Source organism: Podarcis pityusensis, assembly GCF_964106645.2.
Source record: "Podarcis pityusensis genome assembly, chromosome: 9".
Lineage (NCBI taxonomy): Eukaryota > Metazoa > Chordata > Lepidosauria > Squamata > Lacertidae > Podarcis > Podarcis pityusensis.
The window spans coordinates 26,888,525-26,906,965 of record NC_138034.1 but is presented as its reverse complement, the minus strand read 5'-3'; the positions used below and the strand labels follow the sequence as shown (position 1 = coordinate 26,906,965).

Here is an 18,441-nt window from a genome sequence, read left to right as displayed (position 1 = left end):
CCCTGCATCATTTGCCCCCCCCCCAATCCCTGTTCTGCAACCCTCTGGATTTGGGAGGATGAAGTGGGGAGGGGGGCAGTTTCACCACAAAAGGGATTACTTTGCACAAAAGGGATGACTTTGTCAGCTACAACCCAGTTTCTCTACCAATGTATTCACAGGAAAATATTTCCCTACAACAGAGATCTTCCTTGTAATAGCCACATATCTATGGCAAAGCATAAGATCATTAAAAGAGCTTGCTGGATCAGGCCAATGGCCTACCTAGTCCAACATCCTGTTTTCCCAGTGGCCAACCAGATGCCTGTGAGAAATTGTATAGCTTAATTGCATAGGAAGATGCACCAACTTGTGAATGTTCTTGCCCCAACTTCTGGGGACTTAGGTTAATTTCTCTTTAGCCCCTGTTTCAGACCATTTCCAAAACTACATTCCCCTGTTAAGTAATTAGGAATGTGGAGGGAGACATGTAGTTTGAGACTGAAACATTAAGGCAGCTGTTTAGGCCACAAACTCCGTCAGCATGTCCAATGGTCAGGAATGATAGGAGTTGTAGTCCAAAACTAGATGTGAGGGGTACCAGGTGGAAAGATTGCATGAAGGCATTGTGGTACTGATGGGGAGAAATAGCGAGAATATTGTGTTGGAGAGCATAGGGCTGGATTCCACCAAGCTAGTGCACTAGCAGAAGCCAGTGCAAGGACTTTGGATAGCACAATGCTTTCTTCTCCTAAATTCCCCCCATGCCTTTCCCAAATCCACTCTGGAGAGTTTGGAGAATCCGCTGAACAGTGTGTGAAGAAGGAGAGGGGAGGTTGTTCCATTTAGCAAACAGAAATGTCTTTGTTGCCTGAATTATTGCATTTGTGCGATGTTTAGTTCCACCCATATAGAATACATTAAAGTAGTGACTAAACAGTTTTGTAGTTGATCTGCAAGGCTTTTCTTTATGAAAGATTTCTCAAATGCATAGGGTCTTTCTATAGAGAGGAGTTTACTATTTATTTTAATACAATAAATTACATTCTACTAACCTAAAGGCACACAGAACATAATCTTTTACTGAATTTTTGGATACCAAAATGGAATTAGTCTTGCAGATAGGCTCTTCCTCTGTAGAAAGGTATACCTCATGGAGCAACTGACAGGAATGAGCAAGATCAAAAACCTGAAATATAATATAGTATGGAAATGAATTGGTTTGAGATGGCTGCTGACCACTTTGTATCTATGTAAAGCCATGCTGCATGCCTTTCCTGCTCTCAGTACTGTCCAAATTGTAAAATCGCTAAGAAAAGTAACTGTAAAAAGTGGTTATGTAAGGCCACTTGGAATACAATTAAAGGCTTGAGTCCTGTATCTCTTTCTTCTGATCCCAGCATCAGTATCAAAATATCTGTTAATGTCTGCTGATCTACATAAGATCTGATTCAAAGGTTAGTAATCCTTAAGTCTTGTTTGTTTTATTATCAATTACATTTATAGTTTCCCCGTAACCAAGATTCACGGGGTGACTAACAGTTCCAGACAACTTAAAGACTTAAATTCAATACAATACCAATGAAATAACAGCACAAAAATCTAGCAAAACATGACCAACCATGTCAGTGCACAGAACATAATTTTATCCACTGTCATAGATGTGATTTTTTAAAAACAACACCTCACCTTAACCATGTGGCTGCCATTAAAAAACACCAGTAAGAGGTGCCCATTCATTGCAGATGTTAGTATTGGAGTACCAACAAACTCGCCAGTTGCATATACCACTTTTTCCAGGGAAAGATCCCAGATTTTAATGGTGCTTTTGTCAGACATAGCCACCAGTCTGTTCTCCAGACACACTGCAAATGCACTGATATTATTCCCAACTCCATGCAGAGTGAAGACAGCTTTGCCAACCCTCAAATCCCACAATTTCAGAGTGCCATCACTGGAGACTGTTGCAACAGTGAGTTCTTCTTGGGTTTCTCCAATTGCTACAATTCTGTCCAGGTGACCTATGGATCCATGGGAGTAAAATGTTAGAATTCACTCTGGGGGGAAAGCAGCTTCTGTAAAATCAGTTAGAATTGTTTAGCTTCTTCCGAAACTCAGATAAATGGGTAACTGTTCATCAACATTTATTAATTTATACCACTTACTTGTCAAAATGGTGTCAAAATGTCATGCATGCTTTAGTTGAGATTCCTGCATTTCAGGGGGTTGGGCTAGATGACCCTTGAGATCTCTTCCAACTCTATAATTCTATGATTCCATGATAATTAAAATACACACTAAAACAATTTCATCAAACCATTAAAATAAACATCCAGTTAATACAATAAAGAAACCCATTAAAACAACATAATAATTAAAAAGAGGACATAAACTATATTTAGGAATAATTACCATAATAATTTAAATGTTAGTACATATCACCATGATGGTGGCGGCTGGGGAAGACTGAGCTAGGCTGATCATCATGCTTGCTTGCCTACAGCCTGCAGTCCAGGTCATAACTGTTGATGGGCAATTTCAAGGGCTCTGTTTTCCCTTTTTTAGCTCTTTATTTTTAAATCTGTCTTGGACTGGACAGACCTTGAAATGGAGGACACCTTCAAATAGAGGACTTCTCTCTGTAGAATAGGACACATGACCACCCTACCCATTATCAAGCCCATCATCACTTAGCCCAGAATATGTCTCATGCCACCTGAGTACAATATTATGAAACATAATACAGTGGTACCTCGGGTTAAGTACTTAATTTGTTCCAGAGGTCCGTTCTTAACCTGAAACTGTTCTTAACCTGAAGCACCACTTTAGCAAATGGGGCCTCCCACTGCCGCTGCGCCACCAGAGCCCGATTTCTCTTCTTAACCTGAAGCACTATTTCTGGGTTAGCGGAGTCTGTAACCTGAAGCTTATGTAACCTGAAGCGTATGTAACCCGAGGTACCACTGTATTACTTGGCATTGTATTGCAGCGACATAGAATAAAATAACACCTGCAATTGACAGCAGCTGGAGTGCCTATTTTAAAATACAGTGGTACCTCGGGTTAAGTACTTAGTTCGTTCTGGAGGTCCATACTTAACCTGAAACTGTTCTTAACCTGAAGCACTACTTTAGCTAATGGGGACTCCTGCTGCCGCCGCGCCACCAGAGCCCAATTTCTGTTCTTAACCTGAAGCACTATTTCTGGGTTAGCGGAGTCTGTAACCTGAAGCTTATGTAACCTGAAGCGTATGTAACCCGAGGTACCACTGTAACAGCAATGTTTTCAGCCCCGCTCCTAGGTGTGTATTAGGAGTTTGCTCTGCTTTCAGAAATGCTTAAGTGTCTCAGTAGAGATTGTAGGCGGGATTCAACACATTTGTTATGTCAGTGCAAGGACTTTAGGCTGCACACACTGGAACTTCCGCTCCCTCTCCACACAAATGTAGATATAGCTGTATTGCTTCTGGCCCAGTCACAAAGCTTGCCATGTTAGCAAAAATATTTTTAAGAAGACTAAGTGCCAATGACCAGGGGCAGTCTGCTCATCAGGAAAAGTGAGGCTCAGGCAACAGATGCTACAAGGCAGGGAGCAGCAGGAAGGTTTTGGATTGTGTGTGCGTGCCCGTGTGTGCCCTGTGTCCTCTATGCCTGCATGCTGTCCTCAGGGGTGGTGGACAATGTTGTCCCATTGCCAGCACTGGCATGAGATTCAGCTGCTAGTCACTTTCTAAATGGGGATGGGCACCATCTTGTATTTTGCCTCAGGCAGCAAAATGTCAGCAAACAGGCAGAGCGGCCAAAACACAAGTTATAAGAAACAATGTGATTATTTTCTCTCTCTATCCAAACCATAAAGAAAGGTCTGATTGCTTTTCTAGTGGTGCGGAAGGGACTGAATGGTAAGAATTATAGATGCAACGCTAAAATGATATACATAGGGAATAGAGATCAAGCAAAAGTTGCTAGAAACTTCGTAACTTCCGGTCTTTAGCAAAATCTTGCAAAGGGCTTAGAGGGCTTATAACTTCAGCACTGATTCGCCATTAAAAGGTTTCTAAAAGGTTAATATTATTCTCCCTTACCTCTCAGAAGGTCGCAGAGAAGTCTACCAGGTTCTATAAGGCAGGCTGTTGAAGGTAGAAGAACAGGAATAGAAGATTTCTGACACTGGGACAAAAGAGCTGGCAGATAGGGATATTTTTTGGGATCACCTGAACCAACACAAAATAATATATGTTAGTCATTCAATGAGCTGGTTTTAAAACTGTAATAAATATGACATGGGATTTTTTTTAAACCCTGTTTTTTTACCCTGAATTCTGCATTATTTCAAATGTTTTAAAATGCATGTTTCCATCCCTGCGGGTGGAGAACCTCAGGCCAAGGGGCTGAAAAGGGGGCCATCCGGGTCTCTTTCTCTCTGACTCTCAGAAGTCTCCTCAGGCCGCAATCCTCACCGTGTGTGTTTCACACCTCTAATGTTTTTTGCCTTACTGGAATGTGTCCTTGAACTCTGAAAATGAGTCAGTCTTCCCTGGATGGAGTACAGAGAGGAGTGTGTGTGTGTGTGTGTGTGTGTGTGTGTAGAAACTAGGCTACAAAGGTAAAATTTACATTTGTTGTTCTGCCCACTTTTGCCTCTGGCCCCATTGCTTAGAAGGGAATGCAGTCCTTAGACTGAAAAGGGTCCCCAGCCCTCAATTACATTCTTACATTTGCCTCCAGTATTCCTTTCTACCTCTGGTCATGACTAATCCTCCGGGAAACATGGAAGTATAGTTTAGTTCTGTCAGGGCCATTGCGTCCCATTTCGCCGCTTGAGGCAAAACAGGAAGTGCCACCCTGTCCTGTGGAGGAGTGGCACATGGAATCAGCGATGATTTTGGGTGAGATCTCATGTGCCCCGAAAGATTCTAGTGCAAATTTGGCTCCAGTGGCAGAGATGTTAGGACGTTTGCAGAGGCACCATTTTAGGGGTTTCCACTGCCTGAGGCAGTGGCCTCACTCTGCCAAATGGCTGAGCTGGCCCTGGGTTCTGTCTTGGATGCTTAAGTCCCAGTAGTGACAAATAATGGTTGGAGCTCAAAACAAAATATCAAAAATATAGAAAACGCAAAATAATTGCTTAAAAATCTAAATCTCATAATTTTCAGTACCTGGGGCCACTGGTTTATCTGCTGCAACGATACGATGAAGGCGGCCTATAAGCTGTGAAGCCATCTGACATGGGTCTTGTAGTAAAACTTTCTTGGATAACTTGAGCGCTTCACTTAATAAAGTTAAGTCACGTATAGTCCTGTGGAGGAGGCAAGAGGGCAGGAATCACATCACATTTGAGTTTCCTTGCTCTAATATCAATAAAACACTAGAGGGGTTTTTACAGAGAAGTGGTTTTCACAGTGAAACATTGTGGGACTCAACTATTTATTGTTAAGAAATGAAAGGCCAGCTGAGGGGCAGGATGGAAACTAAACTCATAATAACTTGATTAGCATGTAACTAGAATCTTTATTTGAATGTAGCTTTGATTGTTAAACAAAATGGATTGCTGAACAGTGCTATAAACAATGGAAGTGGTTTGGAAGATAGAGCAATATGTGCCCACCTTTCAGCTAGCCTGCTGCCCTTAGGTGGGATGAAGATCAATTTACCTGTGTTAAAGTAAGGCCCCATCTGCACAACACGTTGAAAGCAGGATATCACATCACTTTTAAGCAGTCCTGACTTCACTCAAAGAATACTGAGAACTAGTTTTTAAAGTGCTGAGAGTTGTTAGGAGACCCCTATTTTCCTGTCAAAGTTACAGTTCCCAGAGTTCAATGGGAAGAGGGATTGGCTGTAAACCATCCTGAAAATTATAGTTTTGTGAGGGGAAGAAGGGTCTCTTAACAACTCTCAGCACTCTTAACAAACTGTAGTTCTCAGAATTCTTTTTAGTTACCAGAATTCTTCGGGATAAGCTGTGACTGGTAGAATCTACACACATATTTTTAAAAAGCCTGTGATAATCCCTTTTTAAAAAAGTTTTGAAAAATACATTGAATTTGGCATAGCTCACTGTTGCCATCTAGTGTCACATTTGTATATTGCACTTTACAACACATTTAAAGCGTTTTATTTGCAGCTGTATAGCTGGGTCCACTGTTAAAAATGGCATCAAACTGCTCTAAATGTATAGTGCAGATGAGGCCTAAGAGTCAATGGCCACCACATAGAAAAATGGAGTGCACCATTTTGTCTTTCACCTGAGGCAGCCAAATCTCTTGGGCAGGCCCTACTATCATACCAGATTAGTTGATGACAGGCTGTAAGTATGAGGGTTTGTGATTAAGTAAAACAAGCCCTAGACATTCACAGTTGTGTTCTACTGCTGTAAGCCTACCTGTCTGCATCGATAGCTGCTCTTAGATCCGCTTCAATGCTGATAACTGATGAAGCCCAGGCTTTGTATAAGAGAAACTCATAATTAAAGAGACATTCTTTGATTAAGGCAGTAATATTCTTAGATTTGATGAGGTGATACGGAGCCCCAAGGAGCTTACGAACGTTAAAGGTGTAGCTGATCTTGGACTCTTTTTCTAAAGTCCAGGCCAAAGGTTGAAATGCAGACATTTCAATGAGTTTATGTGGAATTCTGTTCAGGTAATAATCTGCAAAGGTGGCATGCAGTGATGCCTGGGAATCCTGTGTTCTGAGATACCTGTCCATGCAGACATGTCTCAGAGATGTATGAGCCCAATTAAAAACATAAGTGTGGTCAGTTCTTTGCTCTTTCAGGTGGTCTCCAAAATCATCCAAAAGTTTCAACCACAGCACTAGCGGGAATGCTGAAATTGAGACTTTTTGGAATTTAGCTACTTCCTTAATAACCACATCATCCGTTGACATAAGGTGGAGCAGCTCTTCCTGAGTAATGCCATTTCTTGAAAGGGTGATATAAGCTGCCATCTTTTTTACAACTTGTTCTCCGTGGGATTTTTCCATTCTGCTCAGTGTCCATGAATACAGATCAGGTATATTTTGAGGAAGACACACCTCTGCCTCCGGGGTGAAAGATGTCCATAAACAAGACTCCTTATAGGCACAGTATACATAAAGTGGTACTGGGCAAGCTGTGCATGCTTCCATTAGGTGATCATGCTGTTGCTGGGAAAGTCTTTGGCAATCCTTTTCTAACCAGGAGCTGATCATCTCACTGATTTCTCCAAATGTCAAAGGAGGTATTTGTAAAATATTCTCTTTCGCTGTTATTTTCTGGAGAAAAGAAGCATATCTCAGTTATCAGATCAGAGGCAGATTTAGGGCACTTGCAGCATTGAAACTATGATGTAGTGCATGCGCAAAACGGTAGGCAAAAGATGGGGGAGGAGCAAATTTTGGCTTCGCACAGGGTGCCGCTGGAATTTGAAAGACCAAAGTCTGCCCCTGATCACATTGTCTCCAGCCCTCAATGCCAATTGAGTTGGCATTGTCTCCAGCCCTCAATGCCAATTGAGTTGGCATCACTTTGCCAGCCTAATACAAGACAGCCTATTTACCGTAAAATATAAGAACCAAAAAAGGATTTAATATCACTAGATTTCTGCACTTCTTCATCCAATAACCAGATTTGTGGGGCAGATAACTATACCTATAAATCTCTGCCAGGATTCCACAGTTTGGATCTTCAAGTTTTGAATCAAGACTCAGGGTTAATACTAGACACCTTTGTGGCCGTTTGACTTTAAAAGATAGGTGGCATGTTCTCTTTACTTTTTAGACTAGACAGATCAAAGAGAGACTGGAGCAAAATCTGACACTCTCCTGTGTCTTACCTTTCTTGACTCACATCTGATATCGGGAAAGGGCTGGGGTACAAAACACAGACGTAACTGACCTTGGAATTCTGGCATAGACGTAGAATGAAATGGCTGCCTTAAATGAATGAATTTTTGATCCTGGTCTTTTTTGGACTTTCCAAGGATAGGGGAAAAAACACTGCATTTAAAGGGGAAAACGTACAGGATGACACTGGGATAGGGGAAGTGTCATGTAGATGCCCCTCTGTTAATGTAGAGACAGGCTAGTGCGAATCTACATTTTGCTCCAGTGTGGAAAAACCCATAGAGGAAAAAGTGTATACACACCAAGAAAGTTAAACAGAACAGTTTGTATATGGGCGAAGAAAGTAAGCTTTTACAAGCTAAAGTCTCTTCAGGGTCTGCTGTTGCTTTGGGGTGAGTGTTGTTGTAAATCTAGCACTCTCTTACCTATACCTTCCTATTTGCCCTGGGCTCCTTTGAGAGGAAAGGTAGAATATAAATTCAGTAAAAAAATTACTCAAGCTTTAAATAAACAGATACCACAAAAGCACCATGTGCTTGATCCAATGGGTCACTGTGGGTACAGCAACACTCACATTTAGAAAGATCTGCATAGCGCATAACAGAGTCAGGATCCACTCTGAGGCCTAAGCCCATGAGCACTCAATATGCTAGTCTATTATTACATGGAATGGGAGTTCTGGTTACAAGTTTCATATCCCCAGCCAACTTACCTCTTCCACTTCCTCAAGGAAAGCAAAATTAGGGCATGACTCTCACTTTCCCCTAAGGATACGGGGTGGGGCACAATGTTCTAAGCCCTATGTGGGAATCCATGAGCATTTGTTCTCATGGTTGTTTGGATCAAGGCCCTTAAGGTTGCAATCCTGTACACACCTATGTGGGACTTAGACCCATTGATTTCAACAGGATTTTCTTTCAAGGATAGGATTGTGCTGAAAGTGTCCAGTACTGACCCTACCAAACTGCCCTGGAATTTCCGACAGTTTGAGAAAGTGTGGAATGAAAAAAACAACTGAATAAAGTATCGCTTTACCTCCAGTTTTTTGAAGCATGAAAAACTTGATTCGGTGCACGTGGAAACAATAAAATACACATTCTTTGGTAATTCAGGAGGTATCCAAGGAAAATCTGCAGCATGTTCCTCTGATAATTCATCTATGCCATCCAGACATATTAGAAGTGGTTTGTCTTGTGTGGCAGACTCCAGTAAAGAGAGAAACTCTTCCACCAATCCTTCAAAATCCTTTTTGAGAAAGATAGCAAACATTTTAGCCAGTCCCAAGTAGCTATGGATACTGTGTTGGGTCACAAGAACAGAGATGCCTGAAAATTCTGTTCAACGTTTTTCAGCTAATCAACGTAATTTGCATTCATTGTTATCCTTTAGCTGAAATATCCCAGAAGGTTGTTACCTTTTCCAGATAAACCTTTTTCTTCAATAAATGTTGCAGAAGTTCTTCGTAGAGGAAAAGATGCTTCAAAATTACGTGTCCCAGAGAGCCCTGTGATATGTTTCCACAAAAGTTCATAGTCCTTATTCATTTTTGCTGCTATATCCAAATCAAGCACATCTTCAAATTTTTGAAACACTGTTTTCAGCTAAAAGCTATATATAAAAATGTGTATTTTAGGGTATATTTGTGAAAATATATGTGTGAAAACAATTTGAATTTCCATGCATTTAATAAAATTCACAGGTTGATGTGGAAATGTGACAAAACAGACTTACGAATGAACACATAAGAAACTGATACGGCGTGGAAATAAACCAATCTATTCATTCCTAGGTAAGAATGATTATTATTATTAAAGACTATGATTGAGTAAAGAGCGGAAACGATATGTCAGCTCAGCAAAAATAATGGATACCAAGGGATTCCTAATGGCTTGCAGAATATTAAAAAGGTGCTGGCAATAGAAATTGTGGGAAATCTGTCTTAACTTTGGAGATGTTCTCTGACATGAGTTGGCTATAGACATGCAACACATTACAGTGTTTGATGACGCAGTGATGGAGATGTGCCCCAGGATCCCCTTTGCTTCCCCATGTTGAACTGATTATGAGCACTGTCAGCTGTAATAGCACTGGTCATTTGCTGAAAAGTGTTTCTTGGTTTCTGACCTTTCATTATCTGAGCAGCACTGTCAACATTATGCTTGAGCTATTTTGTCATCTTCCACTCCTAACTTTTATTTCTTGCTGAATCATGTGGAGGGGAAAGTGTGTGCATGTAGGTGCTGCTGCTGTAAAAATGCAACAGTATAATTTTTTCTTTGAGCCTTAAAAAGAAGGAAAATTTAATTCATTACCTTGGATAAATTAACCGAGACCTTGTAGATAGAAGCTATCTGGTAGCAAAGGCTGAAGAGAGTCAGTCGGATATTTCTGCTTTCACCACTAATACCAATAAATCGAATTACAACTCTGAGGTTCCTGAATGAAAATGGGGAAAAAAGCAAATAAAATAAAATAGCTTTTTAACTTGCTCATGAAAATGTTTTATTTTTAATATAGTCATACCTCGTGTTGAATACGCTTCGAGTTGAGCGTGTTCGAGTTGCGCTCCGCGGCAACCTGGAAGTAACGGAGTGCGTTACTTCTGGGTTTCGCCGCTTGCGCATGCGCATACGCTCAAAATGACGTCACGCACATGCGTAGAAGCGGCGAAAAGCGACGCGCACATGCGCAGACATGCCGTCGCTAGTTACGTTTGCTTCTAGATGTGAACAGGGCTCCAGAACGGCTCCTGTTTGTATCTAGAGGTATCACTGTACATGTGTTTAGTTGTTAAATCAATGTATGCGTGCTGTTACTATATCATCTAGTTGAAGGTAGACTTAACATTGTGAACAGTGAATGTTGGGCTCAGAGTAAAATATGCAAATATAAAGGTATTTAAAGGTATATAAAGGTATTAATTTAGTTTATATATTGTTATCAATATGGAATAATTTTACATTTCACAGAATTCACAGCACTCTGTGATACCAGCTAAGACAAATCAAAGGGAGCAAATATGGTAGCTAGTAAGCAGCAGTTGGGAGCTGGGCAAGGGTGACACTGGGTTTATCTCTATTGTCTTTATTCAATAACTTTTATCTATGTTCCAAATATGTGTGAGGTTGCGAGAGGCCCTTACCCAGATATCCAGCTAGGAGCCAAAGAAGCGGCTTTTGCTATGATGGCAGTTTTCCCGCATCCATCCTCTCCACAAATTACAACTAGCTTTCTGTTCGAGGATGCAACACGATTCTTCAGTTTGCACAAAAACATTTCTCTTCCTATTACACATTTAACCCTGTTTTGAGAGGGAAAACAAAACACTATTTGTGTTTAGTCACCACTGTGTACTGGCTAAGACTGATGCTGTGCACACACCATACCTTTAAAACACATTTAAAGCTCATATCCCCTCACAAAGAATCCTGGGAGCTGCAGTTTCTTGAGGAAGCTGGGAATTGTAGCTCTGGGAGGGGTAAACTACTGTATTTTTCGCTCTCTAGGATGCACCCGACCGTAGGACACACCTTGTTTTAGAGGGGGAGAACAAGAAAAAAATAATCTCCCCCTCTCTGCACAGCGCCCCTTCAGCGAAGCGGCAGGAGAAATGGAGCCCCTTCCATTTCTCCTCCCACTTCGCTGAAGGGGCGCTACGCAGCTCTCCCTCTCCGACATTGCCTTCGCCTTCAGTGAAGGCAACCCGAAGCCTCCAGAGCGCGGCGGGAGCTCCTGCTGCACTCCGGAGGCTTCAGGCGGCTATCTTTGAAGCCTGGAGAGTGAGAAGGGTCGGTGTGCACCGACCCCTCTCGCTCTCCAGGCTTCAGTGAAGGCAACCCGAAGCCTCCGGAGCGCGGCGGGAGCACTCCTGCTGCGCTTCTGAGGCTTTGCGTTGCTATCACTGAAGCCAAGGAGCCTGCATTCGCTCCATAGGACGCACACACATCAGTGCCTTTTCCTTCCCTACATGTCCCAGGTGAATGAATAAGGAAGTGAGTGAACAGTTTTCTCAAGAAAGACAAGAGCTGAGCAGTAAGCTCTTGCAGTACTTTGGGATGCTGGCTTGGATAGTGATGCATGTGGTGGGGCTTAGTACCTCCTACTGACACCAAAGCCACAACAGTTTACCTGGACAGGGATGGGGCAGGATGGGACTGAGTTCAGGGCCACAGGGATGCACCAGCAGGAGAGCTGAACTGCTGCCAACCCCACAGGTGTACCCATGCAGACCTGATCTCCCTGCTGCCTGTCCCAACCCAGCCTGGTAGTTATGTAGCAACAACAGCAATGTCAGGAGAGTAACTCTGCCCTAACACACGTGCTGCTGCTGGCTGGCTGCCCCTGTAGATATGTAATGTGGGGCAGTAGATTTTGCTACAGTGTTTTAACTATTTGGCTCCTCCTATGCTTAGCCTGCGTGTTTCCAGACAATATACAAATACTCATAAAGAGAGATCTGCAATAGTGTGGTGAAAAAGAAATCTAAGATGAATTCAGTGTGCGCTACCCAAGTGTGTGCAACACTGGCTTGCCATAGGTGACAAGAGGCTGACACAGGCCAACTGACAACCATGATTTCCAGGAGCTGAAATGAACCTGTGAATAGGCAGCCACCACAGCTAATGTAAAGTTTTATAGACTGGTTCTATAACTCCTTTCGCAAGGATGGAACAAAGCCCCAGACAATGAGGATCCAGGGGCCAACATGATGCTATATTTTGGGTATCATGCCAGACTGGTGTTAGGCTAGTTGCCACCACTGAGATTGCTGTGTTGTGGAGTAGTGCCATTCTAGGGATAGGGGACCAAGTGATGGCCGAGACCTTTTGGAGCCACGGCTTTGGTCCTGTATACCTTAAGGAGTATCTCCAACCCACCGTTCAGCCCAGACACTGAGATCCAGCTCTGAGGGCCTTCTGGAGGTTCACTCATTGAGAGAAGTGAGGTTACAAGGAACCAGGCAGAGGGGCTTCTTGGCAGCTGTGCCTGCCCTTTGGAATGCCTTCCCATCAGATGCCAAGGAAATAAACAATTATCTGACTTTTAAAAGACATATGAATGCTTCCGCAGATAGGGAAGTTTTAAATGTTTGATATTTTACTGTGTTTAATGTTTTAATTAGCTGGAAGCCACTCAGAGTGGCTGGGGCAACCTAGTCAGATGGGCAGCATATAAATAAATTATTTGATGATGACGATGATGATTGAAGAAAATCCAAATGGTGCCTTTTATGATGGTAAAATTTCAATAGTAGAACTGAATATTTGATAATATGCTGTCCATTAATGGTACTTTTAAATCCACCTTCCCCAGAGTGGATTGTCTCACCTTGCCTAATGAGCCGGCCCTTCAAGGGCACTGGAAAACCTTATATTAGGTATCATCTAACGTCCAGAAAGCACTTTGGTGGCATGTTGGTAGCAGAGAAGAAGTGATTTACAAGAGTACAAATTTTATTTCTCAAACATGTTTATGTTCTGGTAAGAGGCAGGGGTGTGGATGTGAGTAGGAATTGGTATCATTTAATTTTCCTTCATATATGCTCTTGTTGAATGACTAGAATGCTGCTCAAATGAATGGGTAGGTCAGATTTTCACTTCAACAGAGGCTGCTAATAAGATTGTTCTTAAATCACAACTATCATATCAACTCTTCAACTGTTCTCCATCATGAAGCCTGGCTAAAGTAAATTAAGCAACCAAACATCACCAAACTCACAAGGCCTGACAGTGCTGGATATGTTCCAGAATCTCGTCGTCATTATGAGTTTCAAAAACTTGCTTTCTTCGCTTAGGTAGCATTTCTTGAATATTCTTCAAATGGATTGTTCTAGTCAAATGAAAACATGGAAGGGAAAAGTTTTAATCCACATTTCAACATTGTGTATAGGTTACAGTGACTTTTGGACAGTGTTATTTATTTTCTTCCATTCATATCCCAGCTAGATGCCACCACACATGTAGTTGTTGACAACCATGTGAGGATGTGGAAAAACCTAGTTCCTTTTATGAATGTCCAAATATGAGGATATACACGGAAGAATGCTGGTGATTATTTAATCACAATTTCCAGCATTCAGAAGTGACAAACAATGGAAAAGACTATCCTTGTAAAGACATGCACAAAATGTGTTTGTGGTGTCAACATTCTCATATGATTGTTGGCAACCACATGGCAAGGGTTAGCCAATGTGATGTCCTCCAGTCCTTGGGTGCAACTAGTTAGGACTGATGGCATTTATAATCCCCAGCCTCTGGAGTATGCCTTATTAGCGACCCCACAGCATAGGATCTATAAGTGCTCATATTTGAATCATTTTATTAATGCTATTAATCACAATATTAAAAAATCGTATGGCTTTTTAGCACCATCACAAGTGACTAAAACAGCTTTATTTTCTCAGCAGTGCCAAGAATTACCATTACCTCCTCCTGATTTAGACACACACACACTTCACATAGTATTAGGTGCCACTGGGTACCCATCTTCAAGCCCTTATGCCCACTTGCTAGAAATGGCATTTTGGAAAGACTTCACCTGAAGTCTAAAATGCAACTTTGGACCACTGGATCCTGCTCCCTAACCATTTCCACTGACCCTCATAGCATTGTGCCTGCATGGGTAGCAATTCTTAGGGAAGGTCTGTCTGCACTGTTTTTTGACAAGGAAGCCAAACCATACTATATTTCTTTATTTGCTCCACAAAATATGTGAAAGTACAAGAGGGTTGGTTTTTTGTGTGTGTGTTTTCTGTGTTTTTGGCTTTCTTAAATCATGCACATCCTGCCTCTACTAGAGACCAATCAGACAATTTTGGTAAGTTATAAGCAATGTATGATGGAGAGAGTTACCCTCTGTAACTACAGGTCCTCCCAGGTATATTATCTCCGAAAATGAAGTTCTATTCTTAGCTATAATGTCTAATAGCCATACAGACCTATCCTCATGAATCTGTCAAATCCTCTTTGAAGCCACCTAAGTTACTGTCCATCTCTTCCTCTTGTGGTAATTACTTCCGTAATTAATGTGAGGAAGTGAAACAGAGCAAACAATACATCAGAAATTTTCAACTGTCATATTTTTTAGGCTTTGATTATTTAAGGTGCCATGGGAAAACTACTTCTATATTGAAGTATAATGGAACGAACCTTTACTATTAAGTTATATATACATTATGAACTGTTTCACCAAAGAAGCAGTTATGTGGCTGACCTGTTGAAGTGATTGATGACAATTTTCTGAAAATCATTGCAAAGGCACTCAAGGTAGTAAGCATGGGATCTGTTGGTGGTGGGGGTGATGCCATCTCTTCCCCAGTTAATGCTCTTTCTGTAGATATTTGTGTGACGAAGCTGTAAAGACAAGCCTATAATGTTGGCATCATCAACCACCCAAGCAAGCAAACAGCTGACTGAACAATACTGAAGAGGATAACTGTTTGAATCAGAGAAGTTTTGAATGTTAAACTGAGTCTTTGTGCCAGAGTAAGATCAACTTATGGGACGCGGGTGGCGCTGTGGTTTAAATCACAGAGCCTAGGCTTGCCGATCAGAAGGTTGGCAGTTCGAATCCCCGCAACGGGGTGAGCTCCTGTTGCTCGGTCCCTGCTCCTGCCAACCTAGCAGTTCGAAAGCACGTCAAAGTGCAAGTAGATAAATAGGTACCGCTCCGGCGGGAAGGTAAACGGCGTTTCCGTGTGCTGCTCTGGTTCGCCAGAAGCAGCTTAGTCATGCTGGCCACATGACCCGGAAGCTGTACGCCGGCTCCCTCGGCCAATAAAGCGAGATGAACGCCGCAACCCCAGAGTCGGCCATGACTGGACCTAATGGTCAGGGGTCCCTTTACCTTTACCTTTAAGATCAACTTAAACCTGCTTAATCCTTTTGTAGTGTAAGTTCTTCATACTTATAGTTCAGACCCTCCAAGTGACCCTATTTTCCAGGGAAGTGCCTTATTTAGAGAAGCTGTCTTGGGTTCTGATTTGATCCCAGAATGTCCCACATTTCCTTAGGATGTCCCTATTTTCATTGGAGATATGGTGGAGGGTATGGAATTATCTGACCCCCGAGCCGTCTGAAAGCAATCCTGTACGGGGATTTTTTTTTTTATGTTTCATGTTTTATTATGTTTTTATATATCATGGAAGCTGCCTAAAGTGGCTGGGGCAACCCAGTAAGATGTGTGGGGTACAAATAGTAAAATTATCATTATGGAATGGGACATCCTTATTTTCATTGGAGAAATGTTGGAGGGTATGTTAGGTTATGACCCCAGGCGTATTTTATAGGAATTAAGTTTCATTTAAACAGTACCGTTTCATTAGGAACATGGCCATCCAGTGTTTAGAATGCAGTATGAGATTTTGAGTAACACAGATCTAGCTGATGCTATTTCTTTAAGGATAAATTGAATGCAAAATAATAATACACGTTTCATTGACTATAGTTCATTTCAGCCTAGCAAATGAAGATGTTTCTTTCAAGCTTTATTATGTTGTAACAGTGCCATATTCTGGTCTGAGATCGCACAGAGACATGCAGGGAAAGAAATCAATGAAGACCTTTCCTTTGAAAATAGTAAGCTATTTCTGTCATTAGCATAGTTTGAAGCTCATGCTGAGAAATGCAAATAAATGAAAATGGTGCTTCCTATTTGGTTCCCTCTAGTGTGTTTCGGGTTAGAGTGTAGGTTTATATATAAAAGATGAAGCGATGATATTTATTTTGTCAGGTTTTACCTGCTCATTAAAGGCTCTACTTTGCTTCCTTCATTTTCAGGTCTAGAGCATGGCTTAAGAAAGTCAGTGACTAATGATAAGCAGAGGTGGCAATAAAGATAGGAAGAGGAACAAAGATTTAAAAAGTGCATATTGTGGGATAACTGAGAAAGATTACAAATTCAGATAACAGGATTAAAATAAATTAAAATCAAGGCCAAAAGTGTCGGGGGGGGGGGGCAGAGTGAGGTGTATATAAAATGTATATAATAGCACTTAGAAATCGTTTCTGAAAAAGTCTGAATTGGTTTACTGAAAGCAGGCAGAGTATACACTTGCAAATCATTATGTAGAATGCAGTGGTAGACAGAGTGGGAAATGTTTTCTTCATTTCCTCATGGATATTGTGGACAGCTTAAGAAAAAATATTTCTTAAGTGATGTTCAATACATTTTGCCCGAAGCCACTGCACTGCACAGTTCAAGATAGAGACCCCAGGAGTCCCTTTGCTATGTTATAGAGCAGGGTGGGTAATCTCAGGCTCGGGGGCCAAATACAGCCCTCCAGGCTTATTGATCTGGCCCTAAGAAATTTCCCCAGGCCACACTTACTGGCTCTACTGCACCCCCCCCACCCCCAATTGTTTTGCCTGGCTGGAATGTGCCTTTGGTGGTTCCTCTTGTATGTCTGGATGGAGGATAGAGAGAGATGTGTGTAGAAATTTGCCTACTGTACAATGGTAAAATTTACATCTGTCGCCCTGGTCCCACCCACCACTGGCCTATGTCCCTAGAAGGGAATATTGCCCTTGCACTGGAAAGGGCTTTCCACCCTTGTTAAAGAGGATGATGTGGTACAAATCTCATATCCCATGATATGTCATCAGGGCATCTTGAGATATTTTCAACCAGAATATCCATTGAGATGCTTCTATAGGTAGCCCAGGCCCTATGTGGCTGACAACTACCAATGATGTTCTGAGCAACCTACCCTAGAGTGAATGCTTTTCACAAAGTTCTGATGTGCTTCATACGTTGTTTTGTTGATCTCTGGTCTTAGTGGGTGAACGTCAATATATTTTGGTGCATGGGGACTTGACAGACTGGACTGCAGATCTGTGATGTCTCTTCTGAAGCAGTGACAGTGATCCTCACACTTTCCCTGGACCTGGAATCCTTGATCCACTTCTTGTTGCAAAACTTGCAAAACAGAAATGATTCTATTTAAACTACTCAAATAAGCCACCACCCATATAATAAAGCAAAACAATATCCTGGTCATATATTGGATACCTTCCTCACCTGTTCTGAGCAGTGTGGTGGCAGCTTCTTGTCCAAGAGCAACTGCAGCATATTCTTGAAATATCTTATGCAGTTTCTGAAAAGACGCCATCCATTTGTTCTTTGCTTGTTGCCTGCGAGTAGGATCATTGCTGAGGATATCTTGGTACACTGTGCTGTGCAGACAACATGAAATGCATGAACCATGAGAAACAGGCTAAAAACAAAGAAATATACAATTGCCCTTGCACTGGATGTACAAGTGTACATCTTCAAAATGTACAATTCACCAGCGCCGTGAAATGCTGAAGAGTAGCCCCACAGACATGTTCCATTCGCAAGTGAATTTTGGATGGTTGAAAGGAAGATGGGAGCACAAGTCAACAGATCAACGATACACAAATGCCCATGATACACAGAGCATAGTGATTCATAGCACAGGACAGTGTCTCCATTTTATGGGAAGAAAGTTAGGAGAATCCTCAAATAAACACACAATCCAATACCTAATTTCACCTCATTTTAGCCATATATTATGGTCTCCATAAGCTTCCAAAAACAAATGGGGGAAAACAATGCGATTTTTCTAGAAAAAGAGGTGCTGGAACTTACCATGAGCACCTCCTTTGTTCTCTTATAA

General features: G+C 41.8%; 1 protein-coding gene and 1 long non-coding RNA gene across 4 annotated transcripts in view; one reads left to right on the top strand and one right to left on the bottom strand.

Annotated features, from left to right (window-relative positions):
• Positions 1-18,441, bottom strand: part of LOC308485106 (uncharacterized protein) — a 40,524-nt gene that overhangs the window by 12,895 nt on the left and 9,188 nt on the right. For both annotated transcript variants that reach the window (XM_081020452.1, XM_081020451.1), the window contains exons 9-20: positions 17,823-17,977; positions 17,512-17,720; positions 15,018-15,157; positions 13,524-13,634; positions 10,948-11,106; positions 10,118-10,241; positions 8,841-9,050; positions 6,364-7,235; positions 5,138-5,277; positions 4,064-4,192; positions 1,669-2,000; positions 1,035-1,168 (exon numbers count right to left, since the gene is read on the bottom strand). In XM_081020452.1, the coding sequence (XP_080876578.1) occupies positions 1,035-1,168; positions 1,669-2,000; positions 4,064-4,192; positions 5,138-5,277; positions 6,364-7,235; positions 8,841-9,050; positions 10,118-10,241; positions 10,948-11,106; positions 13,524-13,634; positions 15,018-15,157; positions 17,512-17,720; positions 17,823-17,977 (2,715 nt within the window). The remainder of the gene's footprint in view (positions 1-1,034; positions 1,169-1,668; positions 2,001-4,063; positions 4,193-5,137; positions 5,278-6,363; positions 7,236-8,840; positions 9,051-10,117; positions 10,242-10,947; positions 11,107-13,523; positions 13,635-15,017; positions 15,158-17,511; positions 17,721-17,822; positions 17,978-18,441) is intronic.
• Positions 4,297-18,441, top strand: part of LOC308485173 — a 30,548-nt gene continuing 16,403 nt past the window's right edge. The window contains exons 1-2 of one of the 2 annotated variants that reach the window (XR_013990446.1): positions 4,297-4,584; positions 9,505-9,594. This is a non-coding gene — a long non-coding RNA (uncharacterized lncRNA). Of the gene's footprint in view, positions 4,585-4,698; positions 4,868-9,504; positions 9,595-18,441 lie in introns of those variants that run through there. The other variant, XR_013990447.1, reaches the window with a different exon arrangement.